The sequence below is a fragment of the Tinamus guttatus genome, unplaced genomic scaffold (assembly GCF_059628265.1).
Source record: "Tinamus guttatus ecotype Peru unplaced genomic scaffold, ASM5962826v1 Tinamus_guttatus_pri_ptg000089l, whole genome shotgun sequence".
NCBI lineage: Eukaryota > Metazoa > Chordata > Aves > Tinamiformes > Tinamidae > Tinamus > Tinamus guttatus.
In genome coordinates this window covers 147,513-173,283 of record NW_028288623.1, presented here as the reverse complement: position 1 = coordinate 173,283, position 25,771 = coordinate 147,513, and the positions used below count along the sequence as shown (strand labels likewise).

General features: G+C 40.3%; 1 protein-coding gene across 4 annotated transcripts in view; it reads right to left on the bottom strand.

The window, feature by feature from the left end:
• The window catches only part of PCNX1 (pecanex 1), a 74,231-nt gene extending 53,814 nt beyond the window's left edge, over positions 1–20,417 (bottom strand). For all 4 annotated transcript variants that reach the window (XM_088520430.1, XM_088520432.1, XM_088520431.1 and 1 more), the window contains exons 1-6: positions 20,168–20,417; positions 12,280–12,488; positions 8,570–8,675; positions 5,900–5,945; positions 5,049–5,138; positions 1,580–3,280 (exon numbers count right to left, since the gene is read on the bottom strand). In XM_088520430.1, the coding sequence (XP_088376556.1) occupies positions 1,580–3,280; positions 5,049–5,138; positions 5,900–5,945; positions 8,570–8,675; positions 12,280–12,488; positions 20,168–20,320 (2,305 nt within the window). In that variant the 5' untranslated portion in view covers positions 20,321–20,417. The remainder of the gene's footprint in view (positions 1–1,579; positions 3,281–5,048; positions 5,139–5,899; positions 5,946–8,569; positions 8,676–12,279; positions 12,489–20,167) is intronic.
• Positions 20,418–25,771: the final 5,354 nt, after the last annotated feature.

Here is a 25,771-nt window from a genome sequence, read left to right as displayed (position 1 = left end):
GCCAAAAGGAAATTAAACTTCATATTACTATGGAATGTCAAGTCAAAACAGCAAATACATAAAGCCCCTTAAATACATAAAGAAACCCTTTTATTAATCAAATTTACTCCCAGTAGAGATAATGTTAAAGAGCTATCATTTTACTAACAACTAGACAACTACATTTCAAGTGTTTGCTGCATTTCAAGTGTTTGGCTTGCAAAGTCAGTCCTGAAAGAGCAGCCCGGATTCTTTCGTTAAAATTACTTCAGAAAACAGTTATCAGCAATAACAGAGAGAAAAAGAATTTCCATATGCACATTATGTTAACATAGTTAAAGTATCTGAAGAAGACAGAGCTAGTCATAAACTAGTCAGGTTTGAGCAGTAATCAATAGATTTCAGCAGTAATCAAATAGAGTTTCACAACATTATAATTACTTTTCCCAGAAAATAATTGTACTGTTTTTTAAAGATTGCTCTTAAACCAGTGTCACAAAAGAATTATCAGTTATTTTTCCTCATTGTCTTGAGGATTCTACTTCTGTGATGGAACAGTCACAACATTTGGTTTTAGCAGTCTAAATATTGTAGCAAGGTCAGTAAATTGGTTACACATTTGCCAATACATCTGTCTCCTCCAATATATCCGTCTCTTGATAGAAGATGCCATGTTATAAACTGTTTGTGCCTCTCAGTTAGCAAGATCCAGATTCACAGGTGGGTATTGTCTCCAAGAAACATTCCCAAAAGTCAGGCTGCAATAATTAGTAGTCACATACTACTCAAAATTTTCTTTAAATTCACTGACCTTCCACAATATGAAAGTGCTTTCCAGGCAATGCAGTTGGTCTGGCTAACTAACAACAGAAAGTGAAGGGGTGCAACAAGTATTAACAAACAGTCTACAAGTTAGCTTATTCTTCACATTATATCGAAGTAATTATTTTAGAAAGTAAAAGGAAGCTGTGTCGTTCTCCCTGGCACAGGAAGTCTGGTATGTTCTCATAATAAGCATAATAAGGAAAAAAAAAAATCTACAAATGGTAAACAACATTGTACAGCCAACTTGAACAATGACAAGACTAAGCAAAATCAAATCCCGGGGTGAATTTAGTTTAGTAGCTAGACCACCGTGAAAAAGCACAGTTCATCCGAGCTCGGTAGAAGCTCAATACCATCTCAAGCCACAGCAGAAAAATAATCTAAACATAAAAAAATCAATTCTATATTTTCAATTTTCTAAACTGCACAGTCTTAATCAACATTATTTTCATTTGACATATACTTCCATATTTTTGAGCAATACAGCGGAGCATGTCTGATTTGATCACAACAGCCCTAGTTAGCCAAGGCTGTCAGTAACATGTCCGTAAATGCCTACCTATACATTTCAAATCATTTCTTTGATTTCAACTCCCATTTCTGTAGATCTTCCAGGCCAAGATGAAGGAAGTGCTTTGCCCATTTTACTGAGCAAGAACAAAGAAACAGGAAGCCGCCTAAGAGTGGTTACTTACAGTAACTTCTAACTTAATCACATATATCAAACACACTAACAAAACATGGCAAAATTACTTCTGGTAGTTCAATTACTTACCTCCACTTGCTGATTCTTGTTCCTCTCCTTCAGGAAATGTAGCCTGGCTTGGTAAGCTATTCCTAGAGCGAGTGACTGACTCTAAGTGTGAAGCCCTTCCCAACAGAGATAGCTCATCTAGCACCTCTCCCTCTTTGGCCTCCAAATCAGATTTTGAAGTGGTTAATTGTTTTATGTTACCTGGTGCCATTAAGCTATTTGGATCATTTAAGCAAGCCACAGTACCACTGTCCAGGCTTAAAACTCTGGCACGATTCTTGGCACTGTTTGTGCTAGAAGTCCGACGTGTAGATCTTTTTTTGCAAATTCCTTCAGAGCTTAGGTGAGTTTTGTGAACGTTTTCAGCGTCTGTGCCCCCACGTTCTCTAGCAATGTATTTGGTCTTTAGAGCACTGTACTTCCCCTCAGGTGACTGGCATGAGTGGGAGGTGGTGCTGGAAGAGCTATCACTGCTGAACTGGTGAGCTGACTGCATGCTTGACGTCCTGCTCAAGTCACTTTGATCACTGGAATCCTCATCATGACAAAATACAGCACTGTGGGGTTTAGTACCAGATACGCCTCGGAAGGAAACATATTCCCTGTGCCGACTTGAGTCAAAACTACTAGCCCGCTTTTTTCCTGTCCGTCTCCGGCTGGATTTGTGTGCAGAGGCTGTTCGATGTATTAAGCTAGAAGATTTTGGTCGAACATCTCCTTCTTTTTGTTTTCCACCTGTTTCTTTAGAAGTTCTTGAATCTACTAACACAGATAGTTTCTCACCCTGCTCATCTCTTTGTTCAGCTGCTTTCCCAGGTGGCCTGTCAACTTGTGTAGTCAGTTCATTGGCATGGGGGTTCTTATTGGCCTCCTCAGCAGCAGAAGCACTGAGACCTTTCTGACCCTGCACTTCATCAGATGAATTAGAACCCTTTGCCCCTTGAACCCCGCTGTTGGTGCTCAGTTCAACTGTAGTCCTTTCACTACTAGTCCTTTTGTCGGTAGTAGAGCTACTGTCATCCTCTGAGTCAACACCACAGTCCTTTTTCTTGCTGTCCTTATCTTCTTCCCTAGGAGACTCCTCCTCATGCTCTGACAGCACACTTTCTATGTGTGTTGAGCTAGTATGTTCACTCTTATAGCTACTGATAGTACTGTTAGTGTCACGATCAGTCCCACTGCAATAGCTTTCTGTTGAGCCACTACTTCTGGTGCTCAGGCTTCTCAGACTGTCCACACTTTTGTCTGCTTTCAAGGATCTGCTTTTCCCACTCTTAGCCAATGGTTGGGGACTGCTACTTTTCAGAATGTCATCCAGTTGAAACACTCCTGAAATGCAAGAGCTGTCAGCCAAGGACTCTTTGGACCCCACAGGGGGCTTGGAAGCTTCTAACTCACGGACAGGATCTAGCCCTCGTCTTTGCTGATAGAGAGGGAAGTCATTTAGTGAAGCATCTGGGAAAGCAACAGCAGAGCTAGAAGTCCGTGGTACACCTCGTGGTCTATGATCCTTTCTATAGGAGTGAGAATGCAGAGTTATAAGTGAAGCTACTTCTGTGTCACACGCACTAGACTTGGACTGGTCCACAAGCTGGTTGTTCGAGAGGCACACTCTGTCACTGCTGTCTCTTGGCAGATCCGGTCCAGAGGATAGTGAGGGTTGGATGGAGACAAATGAGTCATTGGACACCAGACGAAAAAGCTTCCGATCAGTTGCCAAATCTGTTTCAGGATACAATTGAGAATATTTAAGTACTGCAATTAGCTTTACAACGGCTTGATTATATCAGAAAGTAAAAAAGTGGTTAAATCCACAGTGAAGTATTGTGCATTAATTACCATAAAAAATACTCTCTAGCATTTGAGCAAAGCTGAGTGACTTTTTTCCTTAATTAAGCTGTTAGCAATATATTTAACCTAGCAGTTAATAAAAGATGACACGGATTCTGACAAATTCCCAACCTTCTTTCTCATTCATGTTGCAGACAATATTATATATCCCAAAGTTGATATACAATGAGGTGCAACCCTATATTTTATCATGTCTCTTGCATAAGCTTGCAAATGATTAGAAGAAAAGGTAATGTATTGCCCATCACAAAATAATAATAATCCCCTTTTCTACTAGAGAGCAGCCAGAGCTCACACAGTTAACAAGGACCTTCAGGCACTTGCACAGGTTGATCAGGGCTGCAATTAAACTAACTGCAAAGTTACCAAAATTCTTCTGAACAGCTCCCAGTTTCAGCTTTGGGAAAGAAAAAAAAAAAAAAAACACGCACACACAACACCACACACCACACACACACAAACCACTTACTGCTCTAATAAAACTGATCCCCTAACTTCTAAAACTCATGGCATTAATGCAAATCACTAACATTTCCTGTTGGGTCTTGCTCACAATCTTTATTATCACTGACGGTCAAGATTTTCCTTTAACAGTAGCATGCAGACATTATTGAGGTTATTCTCTTTTTTGGGATCATCACCAAAAACAGAAGATCTGGAGACCAAACTGAATTATCACAATTGCTAAAGTTTGAATACAGTGTATTAGCATATTAAGAGACTCGGCTAATAATTCCATTACTTAGCTGAAAGCAAAATCTTGCTGCCATTACCATAGCACTATCACCTGTATTAATGAATCTTAAACAGAGTTTTGTACTAAATCATTCAATCATAAATTCCTTAAGTCTATTTGAGTTAAGGAATTTAACAGCATAATGAAATGGATCAAAAAACTACAGAATTCCCAGAGTTAGTCTCCTGTTAATCACCAGAAGGTGTTTTAAATGAGCAAACAAAGGATTCCCCTATGACTTTAAGCTCTATTTTAGGTGAGGTAGATTTTTCTCAGGACAAAGCTATACATGTAAAAAACAAACAAACAAACCAAAAAACAAACAAAAAAACCCATAACCTTGAAAAAATATGCAGAAATGTAGAAGCAGAGAGCCCAAGCTTCCTTCCATATTAAAAAACACAACCACAAAATTCTCTATATTAGAAACTCTACACAGTCTAGCTACATAGAACCTGTATCTAAAAACAGGACATTGTGCAAGCTTATTTACAGGAAAAGCAGGAGAGCAGGCCTGATGTAAAAAACACCCTTTTGACTGGACAGGAAAGAGAAGCATATTAGCCTTCACTGAATTCCATGAATTCCAAGCCACTTCTAGTACCAGAAAACTATAGTCTGGAGACATACAAACTAGCCATCTTCCAGCAGCAAGGAGGCAGGTATACAGCAAATACTTGTTACCTGCTATGGAGCGCTACAACAGGAAAAATACAGGCAAAGAGCAAAGTTAAAAGGATTTAAGCCATGTATCCTGGGAACTTAACAGTAATTAGGAAAAAGACGGAGTGCTTCAAAATACCCTTTCTAGATTCTATCAACAAACTGTACGGATTTATTTAGTATCTTTAAGATGTTGGTAATCAAATACCATGTTTAATATTCACAAAGAAGAAATTTTACCTTGTTCTTCACTCCCTTCTTTACATAGGCTAGAACTCTGGCCAAGACTTAAACTGATATCGTCAGAGGTCTTTGCGGTGTCAGTATCTCCTGTAAATTTTGAGAGAGGAGTATTATTGCTCAAAATACTCACTCCTGTACAGTGTACATTTCTCACCTGACAAAAGACTGTTGCCTTTATTTGGAGTTGAACAAGAGTAATTATAAGTAACAAAGGATTTTTCTGATCTTGTCTACACCATTTGTTTCACTCTGAATATTAAACCAACTTTTGTTCCATTACATGCATCTTTCATGAAGAAAGTATATTAAGCAGAACCCAATAGTAACACTATTCTTAGAGATAAATACACCTGAATATTCCTTCTCATAGAGATGCCAATAAAAATAAGGAACAGATTACTTAAGTACTTCTAAAGATGAAAAAGTTTAAGAAAAATCAGGAAGGTGACAAAAATTTAAACCTCACTTTCTTTTAAGAGTTGTTTTATCAGCTTAAGTTGACAAGGTAAAAAATTTCCCTACTACAAATTAGTCATATTCTTAGAGATGTTTGCAACCATTGTTCTGAACAACTTTGCTAGATGCTGAATAACCAAAAATACGAAAACACCAGAAGGGTGACTGGTTGCATGGAACTCAGAGGGGAAAAAAACTAAAATAAAAATAAAAATAAAAAAATAATAATAATAAAAGCATATTCAACTCAATTCCAAGGAAGACTTCTTTTACTTCTAGTAAATGCAGCAATTGCCTCAGAACTGTGTGAGGCTAAACAAGATGGACACTATTTGCTGATTTTGCTGATTTGAAATGCTACTGTAAGACTTAGGAACAACTAAAAATCTCACCTTTGATGGTTGCTGCTGTTCCCAGACGAGATAACCCAGACCCAACCTAGAAACAAGATCACATTTAGAAAGCTGTAAGTTTTCAGAAATCACACAGCTGTTGTTTCTTATTGTAGGAACACCTGTGGTTAAATGTACAGTAGAGATTTTCAAAAAACGTAAGAACTGACAACCTCTGTGAAGTCTTCTCTACCTCAGAACATTCCTACTGTGAACATAATCATGACATCTAACTTATGCATCCAACCACACCACTGCTTTAGGTTGTTTATAAACAATGAGCATAGAGACTTTAACACAAGGATTTTAAATATGCAATTTCTAATTTGAGTTTGTGTTTAAAATATGTATTATGGAGACAAGCTACTATATAATAAGCTGAATGTTTATTGCAGTGTATATATTTGCCCAAAATGCTTAAAAACAAGTTAATAAAGTACTTGTTTATTGAACATAGTAAACATTGAGCTAAATCCAGAAATTGCTTCATTTGGAAGAGATACATATTTTAAGCAAGGTGATATTTCAGGTCTATCAAGGAGGTGACCAGGAAGCAAAAAACTGAAGTATGAGCGCATGGAAAGCACAGGAAGTTCAACAGGGCACATGGCAGGATGATCCCTGCTAGTAACTGAATAAATTTAAATTAGGTTTAATTGATTATCATGCTGTTATTACTCGCATTCTCAAATGCGATTTTTCTTTTGAAAGCCATTCCCAAGCACATAGACTACAGTTCCCTCAAAGCAAGCAAATGGATTAGTGAAAGACTGTGCAGTATTCCTGATCTATTCTTTAGTTTAAATCTTTTTTTGAATTTATTGCATCTTCTTTTTAAGAAAGTCCAATGGCCAATTCTACTAACTCTAAGGATATCAAACAAAATACTCTGAAAAAGTATGCAGATTTTACTTGGCCGTTCTACAGAACAGCAGCTGTTAGACATGTAATGCAGAAATGCAGAAGCTGAAGACAAAAAGAGGAAAAAAAAAAAGAGAGAAAAAAAAAGCATGTTTTCTCTACTGTGTTACGAATGTTTTTAGTTAGCTATTCCATCTATTCCACCCCCTTTCCTTGCCTTTAGATCCTGCAGCTGAATGCTAATGTAAAGCATTAGAGGAAAAGGGGAAAAAAGCTGAACTCGGGTATTTATTGTTCAAATACCTTTTTGATATGGAAAATTTCATAACAGGAGGTAGCAAGCACTAATTTTTATCAGCACAGGCATGTTCTAAACACTGCCCTCCTTCCTTTAACATCGGTTTTAGTTCTAACATAACCATTAAAGCACATAGGAAAGAATACTGAGTTTCTTCCCAGGCTTTACAATTACAACCATTACTAACGTTGGGAAAAGAGTCTGCTCCAAAGAGCAGAGACCCACAATCCCCACCTGGGTCTGCTCTTCCTATAGGGACCATCACTTCATACTTCTTCCATGGAAATACGTCCTATGAACACTACAAAATACCTGCTCTCTTCAGAGGAGAAAGCCTCTTAGAGCATATCTTTGATGCGTAACAGCATTGTGCAGTCAGTCAGCATCAGTCAGCTTTTCCAGAACACCAACATCAGCCTAACACTACGCTACCTTATATATTGCCCAGAGACTTATTGTAATATTGCACCGAGAATTTCACTTCATTCTTTAACCTAATGCTGCATTGCTTACTGGCAGCATTACCTTAGGTTGGACAGCTAATCTACTTCTCCCCATGAAGAGCTAGGAAAAGAAAGATACCACAATCAGCTAAGCATCATAGCTAAAATAGACATGCACATTCTGTCCTGTTTAAGACTCCAATGCATTTATCTTGTGAACACAAAATGCAATGGAACAACTTCCCCCGTGAAATCACAAAGCAACTAGAGCATAATGAAACTGCATTAAAGTCAAAGAAAGCCAAGCTCTTCAGCCCTTCCATCTGCTGCACTGTAGCCCCTATCTACTGCCTTGTTCCCTCCCTGTTAGACGGTCTGAAAGAGGAGCTTACACATGTAGTCAGGAATAAATGATTTTAGTCTTTTCATTTCCAGCAATTTACACGTCTCTGGGCACTTTCAAATCAGCATTTCAGATGTCAAGAGTCTGAAACATCAGCAATATAATTTTTAGAAAGTCAAGTAGCACGACAAGAGACAAGCAGCAGCGGATACATTCTAAAATGAAATTATAATGAAACCTCCTCAAAACCAATGCAGTTGCATTTTACCACTTATGCACCTAACTGACCCAGATCAAAACTAACCCCTTCCTCTGTCCCCATTAGAACTCAAGGATGAGGTCATATATTGTGGCTTGAACCATCTAATGGCTAACTTGCACCAAAAGGAGGAGTGCACCTCAGTCAGTGGTTCTTGGTTCCTGTTTAGCTACATCATAAGCCATTTTGATTTTCTAAATCAGAAGCTAACCCAGCAGTGAACATGTCTGATGGGATAGTATGCTGATCCATGATTAACTAGAAAGAAGGCAAAGTGGGAGAAGCTAGAAGCAAACAACTGGAAAGAGGCACTACCACAGTAATAAAACAGAAAAAGACAGAAAAAAGTTGTTGTGCCAAATACAATCAGAAAATATTGCACAGTAAGAGGCATTTTTTTTAATTTGGATTTCAAAAATTATCTTCAGGTTGCTAAAGCAACAGCTACAACAGCTTTATTTCTTACCTGGTTGTTTGGATCTACCCCAGCATAGGAATTGCGTGAACTACAGCCAACCGGGGGAGTCGCTTCTCGTATGAACTCTGACATCTCAATCCCTCCACCAGGATCACTGAAAGACAGAAAACAGGGAAAGCTACACTTATATATTTGACGGATAGGTTAATGTTCTAAGACTTATCCACCTACACTGAAGTCTAGATTCCAAACATTTTTCCCCCTTTTCCAGTGTCAGGGACTCAAGCAGCCTGCAGCATCTCAAAGAGCATTGCCCGTTTGATGGGGGAAGCTGCCAGGGCTGCCACACACAAAAGCAGCTGCCTTGGAACCCAATGGTCATGGACCAACTCTTAGAGTGAGATTAATTAGGAGCAACTTACAGTTTCAAGATAGTGTTACATACACATTATATACACATACACTCAGAGAGACATACAGCTTTCAGATTGCCTATTGAATGAGGACACCCAGAAATAAGTAAAGAGAAACCGTGATAAAACTTTTGAAAGGGGAAAAAAAGGACTCAAATTCATGAACGTTGTCTTTATCCAGATCAGGAAGTTCTCTTAAGACTGGATCTAGGAGTAATACTGCAAAGACAGGTTAAGCAAGTAGTCACACATGCTGTCAGAGAAAGCTGTTGGAATGACAGAAACCATCAGCCATTTGGGACCTCTCCCAGGCACATAAACCACTTCTTTCTACCTGCAAAAAAGTTACCTGAATGTAATTTACAACATCATCAAGAAATATTTTAAGATGCAGTACATACATAGTTAGATATGTTTATACAGATACATACACACACATATAAAATATCCCCTATCAATCTCATACTTGCAGAATTAATAGACAAAAATATTTTTAATCTTAACATCTAAAATATGATTTAAAAAACTTTTTCAAATCACATCACAAATTATAAAACAACACAGTTCAGCTCAAAGGCTGCCCTCCTTCCCAAAGATCAAGGAAGCAAACAGTCCCTGATGCTGAACTGCCCAGTCCACGCCAGCATTTTGCTGAAAGAAGAATGTATGGCCAGTCCTCCTCCAGCTAAAGGAGAGATGCTGAAGATGCAGCTCTGCATTACTTCTAGAAAGTGAGAAAGAAGCAGTCTTGTCTGTGCACAGCTAGCCTTGCTGTTATCTACACAGGAAGGCCAACATACAGCTGGCAGTTTGGTTAAAAGCACCCAAGAGAACAGCAATATAAGGAGTGGTACAACCCAACAGCCATACCCTACTCATAGCTCCTGCATTTTGCACCAGCACAGACTAATGGATTGACAAAACCTAGTAACAAAACAGGAACGACAGATCTGCAGGAATGGACAGGAAATACAGCTTTCTAGAATTAACTAGTGTACACATGAGGGATTCCACATTCCATTGAAGTCCACATCTTACTTCACACACACATAAAGCAGAAGCCGCCTGCTTGGTTGCAATCATTCCTTTTTGCTGTTAGGTTTTAGAATCAGTTCCTTAACAAAGAAGCTATTAGGAATAGAAGACAGCTGGCAGTCACTATCCATCACTTAAACCTTCTACAACACTAGTACTCACATCCAGAGTAGGCTCTAAAATGGGAGTCAGAGTTTAACAACTCTGGGAGGACAGTTTTACAGATTACAATCAGGTATCACAGGCTACAGCCTGAGCTATTAAAACAGGTATTTTTACCATGCAAATATCTAATGAATGTAAGTATATCCTCCTAGATCTCCCCTATATCAATGCTGTACGAGGTCAAAAAGAAAGTCAGCACAAACAACACAAAACCTTCCTACCTTAAGGTTTTTTTTTTTTTTTTTAAAAAAAAAAAAAAAGTTGTTCTAGGATAACAGACTAAAAGTGACAGCTCAAAATTAAAAGCTCACCTACGTACCCTCTGCTGGTTTGACTATTACAGTGGAATTCTTGTCAGCTTCCAGGCAAATATTACTATATACTGTACCCCCCACTTACCAAAAAGTAACTCCATTATTTCTGCATTGACCTTGTTCCCAATTCTAGTTAAGAGACCTGAAAGTGGGAACAAGGATCATATAAAAGTTAATGAAGCTTTATTTGGCAAGCAGGACAGACAGCATCAAACTAACATCTACCTCTAAGCTCAAATGCTTGTAACGGCCCATGTCAACTGCTCTTCAGAATGACTGAAGTGTCTAAAATATTCAGAAGCAACTATTTACAAGACAAATGCAAAGTCGTCCTTTGTCAGGTCTCAGCTACTGTCGATAAGCTCGAAAATCTAAGGGTCACAGCTAATACAAACATCAGCAAAGTTGCATTTAAACAGAACAGGCCTCTGGTGTACTTTCATGAATTTTATTAAAAAAAGAGAAAAAAGCATCAATTTACATTTAAGCAAACATTCCATCAAACAAGTTTAATACAGTCAATATGGTATATGGTGTTTTAACTTGAGTCACAATTAACATCAACAGGCTCAGTTATCAACGTACAACATGGAAAAAAGGGTCAGGTTATAAAAAATTGATACAAGAAGTTCCTGTGCATCAGCTCTAAAGGTATATAGGACATAGTTTGCACTGACCACACAGTGAAAAAGCTGAGAGCAGATACAGAATAAACTTAAGTCCACCATGAGAGAAGATATTCCATTCAGGCAATGGAGACTTTTCTTCCTCCTTCTACACTAAACATTTTAAAGAGCATTACTTCAAGACTTCCTTTCTCTAAGCATCCTGATAAATGGATTTGAGAGTCTTCTTTCAGTTACATTCTCCTATACCATACAAGTACCTCTATATAGAGGTTTCAGTTTGAGGTTTTGTTTTAAACCACATTTAAAAAGTCAGGATAGTGTACCAGCTTTTGAAAACTATTCAGGGGTACTACGACCAGAAACCTACAAACCAGACAAAAAGCATTTGTCAAAAATTAGTTTATGCATGCAATCTATCTTTTATCACAGGTCCAATTATCTGGTGCCAGGCAGAAGCTCTGAAGCTCTGATAATAGAGCTTCTAACACTTGCACAGTCTGATCTGGCTGGTTAGGATGGCCTTGTTGATGAGAGATCTTTGCCTCTTCTTTGGCAAAACAGTCAGGTCAAGGAAAGGAAGTACATGTAGTTTGGAAGTTGGTGATAAAGAAGGTCCTGGAAAGGAATCCTAATGATGATCTGCAAGTATCAATTTCATTAGAATTAAGCAACCTCAATACTTCCAAATAAGTCAGTGTTCTCCTTGCACAAGTCTACAACTGGCGTTCAGCATAATAGCCAACTCTTGCTTTTGTGAAACAAAGCAAACTGAGTCCAGATCAAGCACCCCTTCAGCAATACACAAGTCTAGGCATAGGAAGCAGTCTTTGCAGGAAAACTTTTGAGATCAAGCCTACTGATGAGTTAAGATCACTTATACTGGTTGCATATATTAAGTATTTAGTGGTCTAAGCAGCACACATTTTTGATGCTCTTTCACTGCTTCTAACAGCTCCACTATTACTCTAGAACTGGTGAAGAACTGGGGAATTAAACCTGAGTCTACAACCTCAATCTAGTATTAAAAAAAAAAAAAAGGGAAAAAAAAAAAAAAAGAGAGAGAGACTTCAGTCTGATCTTCCAGAACACTAAGGTCTGCATCTGTATTCTTCAGTGTTTACATTAGCCACCACAGCAGTGACACTCGATGAAATTGTTGCTTATCATTTGAAGCAATGTACAAACATTGGCAGGCACCTTACCTGGGCCCACTGCTGTCTTTTCTCTTGGCTGAAACACTGCTTTGTTCTGGTTTTGCACCTCTGTCCATATGCTCATGGGCATTCCTCTCCACAATTTCTCCCTCATCCAGTGCCCTGTGCAGCCGGTAATTCACCATCTTCAGAACAATAAAGAGAGCAGCTATCACTGGGCAGTAGACAGCTACTATCATCATGGAAGAAGGAAGGGCCTTTCAAAAGAGAATAAAAAAAAAATTAATGGATACAAGGTCAAAGGTCCATAGGGATACATAAAGCTATTAAGAAATTAACAGTTTCACACAAAGTTGACCACACCAATAATCAAGCTAAAAAAAACAAAAAAACAAAAAAAAAAAAAAAAAAAACACACACACCAAAAAATGCACCCAGCCAAATCTTGCAGAGAGATTGTTAAAGTGAGCAAAACAGGAAAAAAAGGGGTTCTGTATGACTAAAAGAAAGTAACACCCTAGAGCGGCATGCTAGGTAGAACTATCAAAGCAATTCAAGAACTATGTTTAGTCCTTCTCTCCTTTATCCAGCCTACCAGTATGCAAGACCTAAACTAGAAGATCTATAGCTACCGTCATTTTGTCATACACAATATTTAAGGTCTTATGAACTGGGAATATAAAGAGATTTTAAGCACCACCTTACATTAAAACCAAATATAGTGTGAAACTGTTTTAGGGCCAGCACACAGCAGTGACTCCCTTCTGGGATCACAATACAAACTAGAAGGCATGGTTGGGAAAGAAGTCCTGCTCAACTCAGCCTGAAGGTTTTGACTTCACTTGTCAGCTTGCAACAGCTTCTATTGCACAAAAAGATTCTGAGCAGTCACAAAAGTTTAATCCTTGCATAAAAAAGGTCTGTTGACTTTCTGTGGCTTGCAGCTTTGAACAGGGGCCCCCATCAAACTGCAAAACCACACGCTGCAAGGATTATTTGTATTCAACCATAGCATGCCCATGGAGAAGCAGCAAACCCAGATGTTCTGAAAAGAAATTCAGCTGTGTCAAAGGTGGCCAAAAGCCACATGAAAAACCTCAGGCCAGAATTAAATTTTTGAAATTCCACTCAAAATCAAGGCTTCTCCTGCAATTTTTGCTGAGATCCAAAAGTTTTTGCAGAATAGTCAATACAGCAACAAGTATTGAACAAGCAAGGCCTACTAGTTATTTAAAGAAACTTTAGAGCACTAGACTAGAATGAAGTTCTTTCATTTCAAGGCTTTACCCATCTAATTCACCTTTCACTTCCTTTTGCCACTCTGTTTTCCCCATCAGTCACTGAACAACACGATATATTAATCTTTTCATCCATAAATACACCACTTCCTTACAAAAGGAAGGAGTAATGTACTCAAGCTTGCTACATCATTTTCCTTTAACTGCTAATGGTGCAGTTCTATATCAAATTCTTAAATCCTCTCCAGAGGAATATAATAGTCAGAATTCAATAGCATTTTATCCAGCACAAATACAGAAGTAGTTTATGAAGAGAATAAATTAACAGTATTTAGACTTCCTATTCTAACACTAACTCCAAGTTGTTGATACACCTAGGCACCCTCCGTATATGAGGGTAACAGATCAGCGCTTTATGCTTACAGCCCTATAAACACTTTGCAGAAAGAGAACAGAAGCATGATCAGACAACAAGACAGAAAGTCCTCTCTATTTTGCACACAGAGTTAGTTTCAGTCGTTTACAGAGAACTTATTAAAACATTAATAAGCTCTCGAATATGTAGAAATTCTAGTCCTGAACAAATAGGCAGTGCTAATCATGCAATTTAGCCCACAAATTTAGCAAAAAAGTTTGAAGACATCTCCAAATACAAAATATTGCTTTGTTTTTTAATTACCCTTCATTAGTACAACCAAACACACACACAACCAACACTTTTAAATATCCTATCAACTGCTGACTTTGGAACAAAAGCCAACTCCTAAACTTGCCATCCACTTTGTCAGGAAGCCAACAAAAAACACAAAAAAATAAAACCTCCAATATAATATTTTTAAAGCCACGTACATAAATAATACAGCTCAAAACTGACCAGAGGAAGCTTAATTTTTTCAAGAAAATAACTACAATAAGTAAGATTAGCCATTTTTGTTTCCTCCAGAATACCTACTGCAATGTAGGAAGGAGGACTAGCAAACTAAGCTGGGCTATGGCTATTTAGATTTTGCCTGTCATCATTCATTCTGAGCTGGACAAGACCCTAACTTTCCCTGTCAGAAAACGATTCACTTACCAAGAACCACCCCAGGAAGGGAAAGAGGAAACAAAGCTATCTAAAAACTGCATCAGCAATCAGCCAGAAACCACAATGGTGAAACACATGCCCTGAAGCAATGCTCCAAGGGTTTCCTCAAGAAATGCTACACCTGGAGAGCTTCAGAAGCAGCCAGCTTCCCCCAGGCACACAGAACCTGTTAACTTCAGCAAAAATATCCTCCTGCAAGGGCCAAGCAGTCTGCTGCCCCACTGCAAACACTGCTTCAACTGGCTTCTGCCCTGTAAGTACCCTGGGTTCAGAAGCTGCTACCAGAGGAGTGATAGCATTTTAAGATTAGACTAGCATTTTGGTATCAGTGATAGACATGCCTATGCCTTCCCAGCTGGAGAGCTCTTCAATATCCCCCCGACCCTGGTGCGGTCAGCAATCCCATCACCCCATGTATCCAGTGCTGAATGTCACATTCTGCAGCATCTTGGTCTGCACAGGAAAGTTGGGAAAACAAGGAGGGCTGGGGCAGAGGCAGAAACTAACACAATTCACAGCAAATCCAGTAAGGAATTAGAGTGCTTTTACTCATATTCCCTTTTCACAGGATTGCAGACAGCTAAGTGTAATAAAAGAACCAAATTCAATATTTTGAGTTCTTGCATTTATTAGTAATTATTCCTCTCTTGAGAGCATCCACTCTGTAGGAATAAAAAGAAAACTTGAACATGCCCAGCAGAGTCTACTATCTGATCACACTTCCCACACAATCTCATCCCGTAGCACAGCTGTACTACCTGCAGCCAATTTGCATCCCAGTCCCAGGAAGAAGAGTTTCTACAACCCAAACTTAAGTCACCAGTGCCTAACCTATTTTTTCTTTGCAATACTTGGAATCATTTAACTTCCACTTGGGAATCTCTTTCCTATACCCCAGGTTAAAGGAAAATTAAAATCATGCTTGACATATCATTGTACTTGACAAGAAACAGGTTTCGACAGCATAACTAAGAATTCCTCACAATATTATCTCTTAGATTAATAGGAGTGCCTGGAATGAGACCTATTTGCAGGTCTCATTACAATTTCCCTGCCACACACACAAGTGATAAAGCAGCCTTTTTATTAGGCCCAGAGCAAAAGCTCAAGTTAGAGCTTGTTAGCAGACACTAAGTGGCCACAAGTCCACAGCTGCAACAGGATTTCAGAGAACATTCAGCTGTAGTGCACAGCTGTGTACCCACTTCAGCTAGCACTAAAAGAAAATCTGGCCAGAACAGGATTGTTCACAACTGAAGCTCTTATAATGGAGGAAGAAAAAAAAAAAAAAAGAAAGAAAAAGAAAAAAAAAAAACACCCCCCACATACTAGACTTGCCCATACATACACTGCTTGCTTTAAATTTTTTCTATTGAGAAACTTCTACTGATAGCTTCAGCAATCTAATGACTCAACAAACCCAATTACATGAAGTCCTAGCTAAGAGCTTTTATCTGAATTTTAAGGGACATTGAGCAGCACCTCTAAAGCCTAAGGATGGAGGAATGGGGGGAAATCATACACACACCAACCACACAACTGGGACTTTCTACAAGCTTTCCTTCAAGTCTTACTTCTACAATTTTAAATGCTCAGGACAACTTATGAAATCCATACTATATGTACTGAGCCTTGATCTCAAGGTAATCAACAGCTTTTCCAAAGCTGGCTAGCTTCTCTATCTTTCCTCCCTGAACTTCAGGTCAACAGTTACATGGCTTTCCAACACCTCCATTTAAACTATAAAGGTCTCTCTACATCTTGATTCTATGTTTCAGATGGAAGAGTGTCAGGAACTAGAGGGAATTCCACTTTATCACAGGTTGTGCTGCATACTTTAAAATAAATAAGGAAGACTATGAAGTTGATCTTAGCTAACCACATCACGGTTTAGCTAGACACTGCCAATACAATGAAGAATTTCCTGACTCCTTTCAAAATAAAGATGTTTCCTACTAAGGATATTCACAGGAAAGCCTCCCACCCCCAACTGATATCAGACAAATATTTATTGAGCAATAAAGGCTGCCTTCCAAAACCCTATGAAGTTCAAGCATTCCGAGGCCAGTATTTCAGACACATTCATATAGGAGGAGGAAAGATGACTATCCAGAAGCAGTATATTTCATTTTATCACCATTTTCTGTTTATGAACACCTACAGCCCTAAAGAACTACTAGTATTAGGAAGCATATTCAGTTGTAAGTTCCCTAGGTTTCCGACTGAAGCTTCACACAAAGTCCTTCTAATAATCAAGAAACTAGACGCGACTTAGAGCAAGCCGAGATACCAGGGACTCTTGCCATACATCCACTTCCAAGTACTTAACCTCCTGATTTATCTTCAAGTACTTAAACTGATAGTTTAAAAAACAGTGCTTCTATCAAACTTGGCTAGAGGAGACTTTCCTATGAAGCCCCATTTACATGACCTACTTCCACCACATACCAAGTCAGGAAATCAAATGCCTATTAAATGAACTGTTATCTAAATGAGCTCAACTTTGACAGACAAGTTCTATAGGTACAAACCCATCACCAGGAGTAAGCTGCAGTTCTGGCTCCTCTTCAGTCACTGGCAAAATTCTCCTGACTCCAGAGCCAAGACTTTGCCTTCTTCCAGGCACATGGGGGGCTAGAGTAGCATTCTGACTGTGAGAGTGCCCTGGCACATCCCCTGCTCCTCTCTCCCCTTCTGTAGGGACAAGGAAACATTGGCCTCTGGATGTGGGATGCCTTAGCTTTACTTAACTCTGGCACTAACCTTTACAACTGCCTTGTACAAAAACTTGTCCATACTGTAGCACATTCTTCCTCTCCCATTCTTCCTCTCCCATCTTCAGTTTTGGATTACATTAAAGCAAGGACCAACTCTTACAACAGATATGCAGAGCAACTGGCACAAGGCACAATTGAGCCTGTTATTTAATAAAAGTTTTACAAAAGGATAGATTAAACTAGCCTAGCAAGCAGTACTTTTGCATTCATGCTGCCAAGCCACAGATCTAAGAGTAAAGACTTAAGCAGCTTCACTAATCCAGATTCTTCTCTACAACCTGAATCCTTTACTATCTAGACTTTCTTTGCCACATTTCTGCACAATCAAGCATTTAAATATGCATCAGACAGCTATCTCTATCTGTAACATGGATACCTATATGTATGCATCTTTTTCCCCTTCTCCTTCACCACAGATAGAGACCCCAGACTTTCACATGCCCAAGCTCAGAAAGGAAATCAGAGGCCAAGGAAGAGCTGGCTGAATTTCCCGCTAGTGGTACAAACCAATTGAAGAAACACATTAAATCCAGAAAGCATCCACCACCTCTCAGCTTTAACAGCATGGGCATTATACAAGCACAAAGCAGTATATGGATTTATGCTATGACTTGCTGAAAATAACCATTACCAGATCCCATTCTGAAGTTGCAGGATCAATACAGTGAACATATAGAGGGGGGAAAAAATACATATAGCTGTATTTGGTTTAATAAACCAAGTCTTTAAGTAATGGATGCATCTGAATTACAGAATCCAGGGAAGGTGAAACTTTCCATTACCGTTTGAGGTTAAATAACACTTGAAAAGCGATTACCCTACTGCAAGATACATTCAGTCTTGAGAAACAGCTACAAGCAGACTGCTTAAGAAGCCTACTGCCTTTGCTGCTACAGAACTTAGAAGTACCTATAGTTGTTACTAATGCAGAAAAGCAAGAGCATGATCTCAGAATTCCTATGCAAAGAAGTTGCAAATTCAATGTTAAACTTGACAGTATTTTAAGTTTTTTTTTTTTTAAATATATACACACACTTCTTTTAAACATGCCAGGGTTGTTTGCCAGCAACAAGTCATTTGAACTAGCTTAGAAATTCCCTCCCACACCAGTGGTACATACTCAGAATTCAGATTACTGTTACCTAAGATTTTAGCAAGTTCTGCTTGTTTATGTATGACCTACAGCAACGCAACATTTAACTGCTGTCTGTTCTGAAGAGAGTCTAAAGGATGCAAAAAGGCTAAGCTGACCATCATGGTTCTGCCTGTTTAGTTTATGTCTAGACAACACTTCAACTGCAGAGGGTGGAAAGAGGGACAACAGCCAAATATGATTCAATCTACTTTAACTTGTGACTAATCTCTGTACTTATTCTCAGGGAAGTTGGCACTTGCCATTGCATCTTTAACTTGTCCAAAGCGATGAAGCAAGAGAATTTCTGACCTCAACAAAACCTGAAGCAGCTTGCTTTTGCCAGTCTTCCCTTTGCACAGAAAAATAAACAAACACACACAAGTTTAAGCAATGCATAGTAGAGGTGACAGAGGCCTAACTGCTGCTTCAACTGACTCAAGTGCCAGTTGAGATCTATCACTTATCAATGAACTACATGTAATGTAGATCAGAACCCCTTCAAAGGCTCCTGGACACACACAACAAACTCATCACACTTCTATGAATCCCTTTCTTACCACAGTACTAGTTGGATAAGCTGTTTTTTGAAAGCATAAAAGTACTACTTCATAAAAAAAAAAAAAAGTAGATTCAAAACCAAAAGGATTCTCTCCTCATATTTAGTGGGGCTCTAAACAGGTAATGATTTTCAGTTTTTACAGAGATATGTTTAACCGAATGTTTGATCTAGTTGCTGTCGTGCTAACTTTGCTTTTAAAAACAGTTTGGCTCAGCCTTTAGTTTCCCTGCCAACAATCTAGTTTTTCAGACAACAAAGCCTTGGAGCTACCTTTTTCAAGAACATAGTAACATGAACTAAGAGGCAACTGCAGAGAGCTGTAACCTCCTCTTCCCCATTAGCCATTCCTCCATATGAAGTGTCTCATATTGCACCTTCTATCCTTACAAACTGCTTTTTAAGAGGAGCAAGAACACCTGAACAAAGAGCACAGGATCTCCACAGCTGCACTCATGCAGGTTTTTCCATCCCCAGGCTCATTCTAATTCACATTTTTTTCCACAGCCAGCTTCTACTCTAATTTGTCACAACATCTGGGCCTGGCAGACTTGAAAATTGCTTTCTATTGCACGAGCTCAAGGCTAGTCACATTACACCTAGGGCAATCACATTGATCCACTACTGAAATGTCCCAAAACACAAGTGTTTTTTCTAAGGCCTATAGAACTAACACAGACCAGCAGGAAACCACTTCCTTCTCTCACAAGGGGAGAGGTCCCTTCCACACATTGGTTTCCAAGTCCAGATATCAAGAAACTTCTAGATTCAGAGGTCAGGATTCTACAAGCCTCGACCAAAACACCAGGTACAAAGATGCATCCAGCAGGCGCTCTTCCAAACTAAACATACCAAAGTCTGGCTGCCGGCAAGACCACGAGGTAACTTATCACGCGCAGGCAATCCACGCAGCCCCGGCGGGCCAGCACAGCACACTGCGCTGCAGCCGAGTAAACTCCCCGCGACGAGCTCTGGAGCGGAGCTCTCTCCCCGCACGGGCAGGGCCGCCTCCCTCCGCAGCTCCCACGCGAAACCGCCGCTCCCGGCAGCAGCCACCCCCGCTTGGCCCCACGGCGGCCTCGGGGCAGGGCCCGGCGCCCCCCACCCCCTCCCCAGGGCCCGGCCGGGCCCAGCGGCGCTCACCATGTAGAGGGTGAAGGGGAAGCCGAGCAGGAAGAGCCACAGGTAGAGGTGCAGCGCGTTGACCCCCGCGCCCTGGTGCGGGTCCTGGTACCAGCCGCCGCTCAGCGCCGCCCACACGCCCTGGCGCAGGATCTGCAGCACCTGCGAGCCCATGGCGGCTCCCCCCACCCCCGGCGCGTGCCGGGCCCGCCGCTCTATCCGCCCTGCGAGCCCGCGCAGAGGCGCGCGCCGCCCGCGCTCCACGACAGCCCGCACGGCCGCAACCGCCGCCACCGCCTCCCCAGCAACGCCGCCGCCATCTTATGTCCGGGCCCCGGGCCGCCCGCCCGCCCCCGCGCCTCCCCGGGACCGGCAGCCCTTGCGGCGGGCGGCGCGCGCCGCCGCCGGCCAGGGGCGGCCCTTGCGGCGGGGGCGGCGGCGCTGCGCATGCGCGCGGAGCGGGCGGGCGCCCCCTGGTGGCGCGGAGGAGGCGGCGCGGGCGGCCCGGGAAATGGAGGCGCCCCCGCCGCCACCATCGACTTGACCTGTTTTTTGTTGTTGTTGTTGTTTTTCCCCCCCGTGGATAAGTAGGGGTACGGGATTAACACAACAACTTCCTCACGCTATCTCCCTCCCCCCCAACATGCAAGAAGGACGTGCAGTTAAATATGGAGTTCCAAACCGCTCAGCATAGGAGGCTGCTGGCAGCTTTTGGCAAAGGGCTGTTCTTGCAGTTTGTCCAACAGGGTTGGGGCATGAAAAGAGGAAAGGATGGGGAGTGGGAAGATGGGAGAGGGGAAAAAAAAAAAAAAACACTTATAGATGATTATCATGGGTGGGGAGGGGGAGTTCCCTCATTTGGGGTGAAGCTGAGCTTGAGAAGCCCCCCTGGTTACCACAGTGGAGGAAGAAAACAAGCAACCCCTCCAAAACCGTAAAGTCTATGTTTCAACAACATCATTTTCCAAAATAACTGGATTTTTTTTAAACTAAAACATTCACATCACTTAAAAATGTGAAGTTTCTGAGATGCAAGTGTTACCCATAAATATACTGCAATTCTATAATGATCCAGATTATGAAATGCTCTTTGTAGGTTCTTTCTGCAGCTGTTTTATGAATGTTGCATAGAAGCTGTTCATTTTCTCCACACAAAGGAGGAAAGAGGGATAACAGTCATTAATAACCAGTCTAAAGGCTGTCCTAAAGGTTTTAAAAAACCTTTTTTTTGAGCTTTTGTTTTGGAGTCATTGATTAAATTTGCACAGATCAGCCTCAGCCTTTACAGTTTTACAGCGGTGATTCACACTGAGCAGTTCCCTTTCGTGAGATGATGGATATTGTGGAATATTATCCACTCCTAAAAGTCATCGTTCCAGTCACATAGTGATGGAAGCTGAGAAAGGAGAGCAGGAGGGGGAACAAAAAGATATGGGGGGAACAAAGCATGAATATTATAGGCTCAACCCTGGCCAAACAGAGAATAACCCAGTTAGCACACATCACCCCACTCAAGAGAATCCTGGGAAGACACATTTGGAGTCCAGCAAAATAAACAAGAGAATATTGTGTCCTTGTGAGGACAATTACATTACATTGTCTTCATTAATGCAGACAGGCTGAAAACATTAAGTCATGAGATAGCAAATAATAGTATTGGAATCCCTCCATGCCTGAAGGTAAAACTGGTAACAAGTCGAATTGTCAGCATCATTAACAAAGTAAGAAAAAAAAAAACCCATGATTAGCTTTTAGGGGAAACAAACAAACATACATCTGGGTAGATCTAGATCTATGTGCTGAGCTTCTGCAATCCAACAAATAACTAGCTTGTTGTCAGGCTCTGCTTTAGTTTTCCAATACTTCCTTAGGATGGATATCATTCCCTGTGAGAGGAGAGCTTGCTCTGAGAAAATTAGAGCAGAACATTGGTGAAAAGTGAAAAATGTTTCAATGCTGTTATAGTTAGAAGAGTATTAATTTAAGTGAGTTGGCAATCAATCCATTTCTGCTGTAATTTAGTATGCCAGAACCAAGGCAAACAAGTTGTTCTACTGCGTAAGCCAGTATTGCAAAGGAGGAAAACTTTATTCTATGCTCCAACAGCTGTTCCTCTGGAAAGGTTATTTTGGCCAAACAATATTCCAGTTTGTTTTTTCCTCGCATTCTTGGTATATTTACACAGTCAAGTACCCCACTTCATAACTGTGGGCTATTTGGAAAACTTCTGTAGCAAATTAAGTTTATTGGGTGTTTTAGGGAATGCCATCATGCTGAAGATATAGCTGTTTTGACTTGGACTTGGCCAAGCAAGAATCATCTTGTAAACATATATTGCAGTATTTTTCTTTACTTCATACCCTTTCAGCCACTGAGATGTGGCATTTGCAGAATCAAGGACCAGGGCTGTGCTATATAGGGTACATAGTACAAACATAGGTTTTAGAAAATACTCAGATGAGCTAATGACAGTTTCTGGGCTAAGGTTATGAACATTTGGAAAAAAAAAAAAAAAAAAAAAAAAAAAGTAAATACTTGATACCACAAGAACAGGAAGTTAATCACAACAGTAACAAAACATTGGACCTTGCCATGGAAATGCTTCAGTGTACTGCCATTTGCAAGAGCAATACTGCAGCTTTAAACCATTGGAAATATTTTAGTCTCTCTTATCTCTTCATTCAATGGAATGAAGTCTTGTATTTTTCCCCCCAACAATCCTTTCTGGGACTACCAAAAATTATTCTTTTCAATTTAGTTATCAACAGAATTGCTAAATTCCATGAAAATATAAGTTAGGACTAACAGGAAGTTAAAAACAAAACTTTGCCTAAACTAGGTGAAATTCATTATATCCAGAAAGAAGCATATTATCAGCTTGGGATTAAACTGCAAAGATTACTGTAATAAAAATACAAGATGTTGATGGCACATGAAACAATCAGCGCAAAACAAAAGAAAGACTAATTTACCCACTTAATTATGAGATAGAACTACTTCTGTCCCTGTGTTGAATACACTGTTTGTTTTCAGATACACATTGACAAAGAAGGCAGCTATTATAGCTCACTACTACTTTTACTTCTTGTCTGCCATTGATCCCTTGGCTCAGGATCTACAGCTAGTCAGCAGCATTGCAACCCTGACTTTTAAATCCTGCCGACTGATATTTCTTCCTGTGCATTGGATATAATACCCAAAGTTACAATTTTAACCTCCCCTCCTTTTCTCCTCCCTCTGCCACTAAAAAAATAAAATTCCATAACTGATCAGCTTACTGTTCATTTCACAAAGAAGCCAAAATTAAAATATTGCCTTGCTACTGGGGCGTTAACAGTCTATGTGTATCTTCAGCTCTTGACTCTCTCTCTCTGCTATTTACATGTAAGCACAACCCTAGAAAAATAAAAAAGGTTGATCCAAGTTTGGAATATTGTCATAGATAGCAATAAAACCATTTTATTCCCTGTATACAGAGGCAGAAAAATAAGAAGTAGGCTTATCTATAAGAAGGAAAGAAAGCAGAGTGTCACTCTACAATAATCCAGTTTTGCTGTAAGACACCTAGCTTGCTCCTAAAACCTACCGGGTATTTTTTCTGGCTTTTATTTATGGTAGAAAGGTTCTCAGCAACTGTAGCATCTACTACTTGCTGAACACCTTGCCATGATGTTAGTACCCAATGGAGACCTGACTGGTATTTTCACAGCTTTTAACAAACTTGTAAGCAAGAGCCCAATCCTTTCACAAACTACACTCCCTTCTGAGCTGCTCTGTTCTGTCGTTCTTCAGAACCTTTCACAGCAAGTCACACCACATTCAGCCTCACAAACTAATAAATCTCTGTGAAATCACTCCATGAAATTCAAACTAATAAATCTCTGTGAAATCACTCCATGAAATTCACTCCTGTATATTACCCCCCGCCACTAGAAACAATGGGGAGAAAAATGGGTATATTCCGTACTGCTTCAGAGCAGATCAGGCACAGATTTACCAATAGGAAAATTGCATGCAGTGAGGCCTCATCTCCCTGCTGCACTGGCAGGTCCAGCGTTCACAGCACCTTCTGCAGCCCCAGCTGTGGGGCAGGAAATGGCCTGCACCCCCTTTATCATGGCACCACACGCCCCACGCTTCCAGAGCCACCTGGCTGAGATTTTCAGGATGCACCCTGCCTAGGCATCACAGGGGTAGGCTGCACCATGCCCTCCCTCCCAGGCTGGAAGAACAAAGTTCTTGCACTCATATATCAAGAAATGAGAGAAAAATATTATTATTATTATTATTATCGTTATTTTTATTACCTATACCTGTGACTTAGATAGCCCTCCATCACAGTGCTATTTAGCAAAAGTTCAGCTCATGGAGTGGAGGATGCTAATTACTGATCTGCAGACACCTGGACCACGAAGCTCCCAGTACCATTAATGCTGCCTTTGCAATCTGTCTCAGCTGCCTGCTGCCCTCAGTATGTGAGCTCTTTTAGTGAATTCCTCAGGGCCTGTGGTTTTCTTAAGGCAAAATAAGCAGACCAAGGTCAGATTTTTCCCAGAGAGCACTTATCGAAGATCCTTAGTATCAAGGAATGCTCAAAGGGGAACAAATTTTAAATTTTCATCCACACTCACAAGGAAGTCCCCTGAGAGCCAAGCAGAAAAGAATTCTTAACAAATTCCAACTTTCCAACTCTCCACTGGAGCAACAGCGTCTTCAGTTCCACTCGTTTTTTTTTTTTTTTTTTTTGTTGTTGTTGTCTTTCTGCTGCACATTTTTAGAAAGCCTGATCTCTTTAGTATCACTATAGGAACCTTTTGCAGGTGTTTCAGCATGGCTGAAAAATCAACTGGAGTGGCTTAATGCTCCCGTTGCTAGAAATAGGGGTAGTTTGTAGCTCTAATATGAGCTTTCCTCTGAGAGATGGTACAGTTAGTGTTTCTTGCAAGAAAACCATGACACCATAGACATTAGCATTTGCCTTCATACTACAAGACCTAATTCTGTGAACTTGTCGATACAGAATCACTCACAGAAGCATCATCGATGTCCCAGTGACTGGAAGGTTTCTGTGAAGAGGGAGCTATTTTCTGGCATTTCTGGTACGAGAATCTCCTAAAAAACACCATGGAGATGAAGCATAATAAACAAGGCTAAAGTTAGAATATCCAAACACTGAGTTGACAGTATTTTAGCAGCACTTACACCACATTTTTTAAACTACAGCACAGCAGTGCCTCAGTGTAAGAAATTTCTACCAAATAACGATTCATGGTGCCATTGGGATAAATTCCTAGTTAAGATCCTTGTTCACAGCTAAAACTCTTTGAAGTTCAGGGCTATGGAGGATGCCAATGAGTCCAGAAGAACTTCTTCTCCATTTTAAAAGAATTTCTCTCTTTTAGGGCTCTTTTTTAGCCATTTTTTCTAAGAAACCTAACCCATTAGGCTTGGTAAGTCCAAACCCACAGGAAGGAGTTTCAGTTTCAGCCACAGTCAGAGAAGCAGAAATTTTAAAAATATTAAATGCTCACGTATTTCAGGGTGTTTGCAAGAGGACAAAATTAGGCTACAGAAAGAGGACAATCCAGAAACGTGGACAATATTTGGAACATAGTCATAAAACAT